The following is a 6,688-nucleotide window of genomic DNA, read 5'->3' as shown; positions in this document are numbered from 1 at the left end:
GGAATTTAAAACTTCCTTTAGCATTCATATACTTACAAAGGTGTCGATCAGAGTTTTATATTCATATCACAGGCAGAAACTGATTCATTATTGATATAAAATTATTTCAATTAGTCAGAGGTTTTCAGTTTGGCATTCACTTTCTAAGAATGAAGTGAAAACAAGTGCAATTAGTATTTCCATAGTCACTCCTTTAATTTCCCTGGAAAACTAAAATTAGTCCAGCTGTAAAAATATGAGGCACACATTAAAGAAGAGACATGTTTAACATCAAGCATTGTGGGATTTTTCTTTACAAGACTATTTCAAGGCGTAGATAAATAAAAATACTTCAGGCAACACATAGTAAATATTTTATTTAAGTAATGGCACAGAATCCTTCTCAAGAAAACTGTTAAACGTTATATCTATTATTTTACAGTAACAGAGAAAATAAAATTAGATACAAATATTAAAGGCCAATTATCAAAATGAAATTAATGTTTAACAGACTATTATTTGTATGAACAATGTAAACAGAATCATCTATTTGATTTCATATCAAATACATTTATGGCATATAATATTTTTTAAATGAGAATTATCAATTATTCAACCAATTCATATATACCCATTCAGCCAAAAGAACAAAACAAGCCTCTTAGAAATTCAAGATTTATAGATTAATAGTAAACATTTTCTCAATGCATAGAACAGTCTGATCTTCAAAGTTAACTGTAAAACACACATATCAATTGTTTTATAGCTTATAATGAGGTATAACTGGTCACCAAAACTCCTTGTACAGAATATCACTATTCATTGTATGAGAAAATTAATGTAATAATGGCCACACACTTTTCAAAAACAGAATATGGAAGTTTCCACTTTCATGACTATGAATCTGGTTTTCCAAAATCTGGTTCCCAAATCTAGTTTCTAAATGTTTCAGCAGAGGTGAGATAGTAATGGAAATAAATGATTTAATGGAACTCTGGAGAAAAAACTACCATAGATCTGAGTTTGAAAAATACATCAGGCGTGAGAGATACCCCAAATGACTCAGAATTATATAATAATGCCTATATCAAACTTTATTAGTTAGCTAAAGGGCAAAGAGTAAGAGGCAAGTTAAATATAATACTTGCTTTTAACAAAGCGGACTGAGTAATATGTTAAGTGTTAGGGTGGGATAGGAAAGAACTCAGGCCTGGCAAAAATTTCCTCTTGGACTTTCTATATAAACAACTATTTTAGTTTTGGACTGTTCACCAAAATGAGCTCTGCCCATCTATGAAATGCTTCCCAGACCAACAGGTCCTGGTCTAGCTGCTGTAGGAGGGGAGCAGCGTGAAAATGTAGGAAATGGAAGCCAGTTTGTGTCCAAAGTTAGTCCACCCTAACTGGACTCTTTTTAAATTGGGTTATTCAAATGCCAGCTAGAAGTACAGACTCTAGCTAAAGAACATGAATAGATATCTGTCTTAAAAATGCCTGGAAGAGGTCATGATGTGATCCTGCAGTTTACTGGCCTTTATGTTCTCCCAGAACAAGGGCTTATAAAGTCTTGGAAATTCTCAGCTCTCTCCAGCCACCTTTCCAAATAAAATCTTAATGAATACAGTTTAAATCCTTTATTGGGCTATGTAATCCCTTCAACCAAACAGCCAAGCTGCCATTATTTTATGTAACATCTGTTTCACTGGAAAACGTGGGAAGATATTTTTATATATCATCTAGCAAGATCAATGAGTAAACACTGTTCACCCCAAGCCAAACAATGTTGCCCTTCAGGGATTTTTTTAGAAAGAACATAAATTGATAAACCAAGAAAGCAGATTGTATGATAGCAAAGCCCTTCAGCACAGTGTGAGCATGTTCTTCTTGAGGAGGCTCAAAGCCATGCCACTTGGTACTTTCAAATGAGAGGCAACAGAAGTTTTTCTTAATCCAAAGTCAGAAGTTTCCGAAGAACTTCAAGCACAATACTGTAACAAAAGTGATACTGCTCCTATGTATGTATATATGAAAAACAACAGAATGTTAAGTAATCAAATTATTAGGATGCACTTTCAGAAAACACATTTGTAATTTTCAGCCACACTGAAAAGTTCCTAAAATTAGCAAACATTTAACTATAAGCACTTAAGAACTTTATGCAAATACATTTTTAAAACTGTGAGGAAGATAAATGATCATGATATAGTTCTTGGCCTAGAACTAGTTACCTGAAGGCTTAACACAGCTGTTTTTTATTATTATCTATACTCTATCTGCTCTCCCAATGATTACTACTCTGTGACATAAACGATGTATTTTTACCACATCCCAATAACCTTGACAGTTTAGTGGCAACTAAATATCTAAAAGTGCTATCTAGAAATGTTTTAAAATAACTTTAGATGTTACTGAAATAGCACGGCATTATGGACAAGGCACGTGTTTGGACATCAGGAGACCTCAGCTTGGGGCTTGGCTCCTCCCCTTCTGAGTGACCCCATAGAGCACCTTCCTTGCTCTGAATTTGAAGTACTTGTTCAGGAATACCAGAGCACCAAAGCAAAACTAATGTTTACCTCAAGCAGTAGGAATTCAATGAGATTATGTCAAAAAAGAGGTTTATAAGCAGTAAAGTGTTATGCAATGTCAATCTTTATATTCATTATTCTTTTTTTTATTATTGCATTTTAGGTTTTGGGGTACATGTGCAGAACATGCAAGATAGTTGCATAGGTATTTTATTATAATGTACGTGGTGAAAGCTTACCTTCGTTTGAACCATTCCAGAACGTTGTTCTCTCATTTGGGCCACTATATCCATGATGTTGAACTGTAAGAAGATGACAGCAACTTTGTATGATCCACACAGGGGGAAAAGCAAACCCACAGATTGCCAGAAGAGTAAAAGAGATGTCAAGGTTTAACCAGAAAGATCTCATTTCCAGTCACAAGAAAATATAATATTTTTAACCTAGTCCAATAGATAAGGAAGACTTGTATTAATAGGTTTCCCGGAGAAAGCAGGAAGCAATCATTGATAATAAGAAATGCTCTCCAAAAGAAGTAACAAATTTGTCCTTGTGTGTCCCTGTTTATTATCCTAAGGTAGAACTTGAAGCAGCACTGTAATTCTGGAAAGGCACAGAAGACTTTGTGGCCGCAACAAAAGCATATCTGTTTCTTATATGAAGAGCCGAGCCCTGTCGGCTCACATGGAGACCAGGAGCAACACTCAGCCCAACACTAGATTCTGCACTGTGCGTGGACACCAGTACAGCCGGGTGTGGTCACTGAGTTGGTGCAGGCCTACAAAGGTCTGTTGCTGGTCCACAGTGAGTCGAGAAACTGGGAGTAAGTGCTCAGAAACTCTTACGGCAATTTGATACTGTCAGAGCACTGAGAAGTGTGCTCAGCAGATCAGGATATAAACCAGCTCAGGTGTTACTGAACTTGCTTAGAGAGTCACATGTGGAACAAGCTGAGTATGAGTCATTTCAGCAAGACATGGTGGACACATGTAAGTTTTGTCAACTGTAACTCCAAAGCATATAAAAACAGAAAAAAATAAGCATTCCTTTATTTTCATAACTTTTCATGTCATTTTTATACTTAAAATTTTTAAGTCTTTTTTAAAAAACTTTTTTGTTTTTTAGAGACAGGGTCTTGCTCTGTTGTCTCGGCTGCTAGAGTGCAGTAGTGCCATTGTATCTCCCTGCAATATCAAACTCCAATCCTCCCTCCTCAACCCCTTGAGTAGCAAGAACTATAGGTACCTGCCACCATGCCCAGCCTATGGTAGGCATGAGCCACCATGTCTACCATAAAACATTTTATTTTATATTATAGATATATAGGAAGTTGTACAGGGTGGCCCTGTATATCTTTCACCCAGTTTGCCTCCCATGATGTCATCTTGTTTAAACATATGTAATAACAAAACCTGGAAACTGACATTGGGACAATCCACAAAGCTTAAATCAGATTTCACCAGTTTTACATTCGGCTGTGACTGTGAGAGTGTGTGTGTGCATGTGTGTGCATAGCTCCATGCAATTGTATTATATGTGAAGATTCATGTAACTATAACCATAGCCCAGATACAGAGCTATTCTGTCACATGACTTCCTCCTGCTATCCCTATAAAGTCACGCTCACCTACCCCAATCTCTAACCCTTGACAAATGGTATCAGTGCTTCTTCTCTATACTTTGGTTATTTCAAGAAGAAACAGCAAAAATTCATTTTATGAATAAAATCACACAATATCTAACCTTTTGTGATTGACTTTTTTTCCACCCAGAATAACTTAGAGATCTATCCAAGTTGTTGGTGTAACAATAATTTGCTTCTTTTTATTGCTAAATAATATTCCAGGATGTGGATGTGTGCCAGTTTCTTTAACCATCAATTTGTTGAAGGACATCTGGGTTGTTCTGGTTTTTGGCTACTGTGAATATAATCTGCTATGAACATTTACATACAGGTTCCTGTGTGAACATGAATTTTGATTTCTCTGGTATAAATGCCCCAAGAGTGCTATTGCTGGGTAATATGGAAACTTTTTTTTTTTTTTCAAGAAACTGATAAATTGTTTTCCACAGTGGCTGTATCAGTCTACATTCCCATTGTATGAGTATGGGTAATGTGTGAGCAATTCAGTTTCTCCAAATCTTCATGTAATTCTCCAAATCCTCACCAGCATTTCTCGAAATTTGCATCAGCATGGGGTGCTGTCACTATTTTTACATAAGCCTTTCTGATAGGTGTATGATGCTACTCATCCAGGTTTTAATCAGCAGTTCCCCAAAGGCAAACGAAGATGAACATCTTCTTATGTGCTTGTCATCTGTATATTCTCTTTGGTGAATTGTCTGTTCATGCCTTTTACCTATTTCTGTTTTTCTTTTTTTTAACTATTGATTTTTGAGGGTTCCTCATAAATTCTAGATCCAAGGCCTTTGTTGGGCATGTGCCCTGCATATAGCTTCTCTCTAGGTTGTTTTTTGTTTTTTATCTTCTTCATAGGGTTTTTCACAGAAAATAAGATTTTAGTTTGCTTTCCCTCTAAGATCAGTGATGGCAACAATGCCTGTGCTCACCACTCCTATTCAACATAGCAGTTGACATTTTAGTACAGCAATAAGACCAGAAAAATAAGTAAGATGTGTACATATCAAAAAGAAAGTGAAAAATCTACATGCAAATGGCATGACTGTTTATATAGAATAATACCAAAGAATCTAAAAAAAAAAAAATTCTAAAGACCCTCTAAGAACTGATAAGTAAGTTCAACAAGGTCACAGGGTACAAGATCAACAAACAAAAATCAACTGAATTTGTACATACTAGCAATGACTATGTGGAAACAGAATATAAAGACACAATACCATTTACAATTGCTCCAAAGAAATGAAATACAATAAATTTAACAAAATATATACAAGATCTATACATTGAAAATGACAAAATGCTGATGAAAGAATTCAAAGACCTAAATACATGGAGATACTTACCATGTTCATGGATCGGAAGATTCAATACACTAAAAATGTCAGTTCTTTCCAACTTATCTACAGATTTAAAGCAATTTCCATCCAAATACCAGCAAGTTTTTTATAGATGTAGCCAAACTAATTCTAAAATTATTAGGGAAGGCACAGACCCTAGGATAGCTTAAACAACTTTGAAAAGAAAGAATAAAGTCGGAGAAATCATTCTATCTGATGTTAAAGCTTACTGTAACACCACAGTAAGGTATTAGCAGAAGGACAGATATATTGATCGATAGAACAGAATATAGAACCAGAAACAGGCCCATACAAATATGTCCAATGATTTTTGGCAAAAGTACAACAATAATTCGATAGAAGGAGAATAGAATTTTCAATAAATGATATTGAAACAACTGGCCATCAATAGGCCAAAAAAATGAATCTTCACCTAAATTTCATAATTTATTAACTCAAAATGGACTATGAACTTAAATATCAAATATGAAAGTATAGAATTTTCATTAAAAAACATGAAAAATTATTCAGGCCCTCAGCTAAGTGATGAGCTGTTAGACTTGACATCAAAAGCATGATCCATAAAAAGAAAAACTAATAAAATACAATCACAACAGAAGTAAAAACTGTTACTTCTTTAAAAGCATTTTTTAAAAATTGTAATTTAAGATAGGCAAATTATGGAAACACATTTAAATTATTAATTTTTAATCAATTTACTGACTATAAAATAGGCATCACTGGACTATTTAGTTATGACACAGCTTTCTGAATGTGGCTATAGTGGTTAACGAAATAATGAAAATGGAAGTGACTGCAAATAAATGAAGACCAAGAGTTATATTATTTTCACTTGGAGTTATGATTCCTCATATATTGAGTTTTGTAGTCATTATTGATTGTGAAGCTCTAAAACTACACTTGTGTTATTTGCAAATATGTACTGTTTAACAAAGCAAAGGAACCATTAAGACTTACTTGTAATTTACATAAAAACAATTAATTCAAAGATAAAATAATTGTCTTAAAGAGAATTAGCTTAAAAAGCCAACAGAGGACTTCTTGTTCCAAAATAATAGTGTAGAAGCAAGCTGGCTTCACATTTTTACAAAGAAAACCAAAACCAAATATACAGCACTGAAAGTATCACCAACAATATCCCAGAAATCAAATACAAGGAGAAAACACCTTTTTCTCCACAG

At 34.4% G+C, this 6,688-nt stretch overlaps 1 protein-coding gene across 33 annotated transcripts in view; it reads right to left on the bottom strand.

Moving 5' to 3' along the window:
* Window positions 1-332: 332 nt before the first annotated feature.
* PTPN20 (protein tyrosine phosphatase non-receptor type 20) overlaps window positions 333-6,688 on the bottom strand; it is a 103,820-nt gene continuing 97,464 nt past the window's right edge. For 27 of the 33 annotated variants that reach the window (XM_035267753.3, XM_054242858.2, XM_078343968.1 and 24 more), the window contains 2 exons: window positions 2,747-2,809; window positions 335-1,990 (listed from right to left, as the gene is read on the bottom strand). In XM_035267753.3, the coding sequence (XP_035123644.1) occupies window positions 1,925-1,990; window positions 2,747-2,809 (129 nt within the window). In that variant the 3' untranslated portion in view covers window positions 335-1,924. Of the gene's footprint in view, window positions 1,991-2,746; window positions 2,810-6,688 lie in introns of all 33 variants that reach the window. The other 6 variants (XM_035267763.2, XM_035267768.2, XM_054242865.2 and 3 more) reach the window with 3 other exon arrangements.

Source organism: Callithrix jacchus, chromosome 12 (genome assembly GCF_049354715.1).
Source record: "Callithrix jacchus isolate 240 chromosome 12, calJac240_pri, whole genome shotgun sequence".
NCBI classification, from domain to species: Eukaryota; Metazoa; Chordata; class Mammalia; order Primates; family Cebidae; genus Callithrix; species Callithrix jacchus.
The sequence above is the reverse complement of the archived record's forward strand: the minus strand, read 5'-3'. Positions and strand labels throughout refer to the sequence as shown.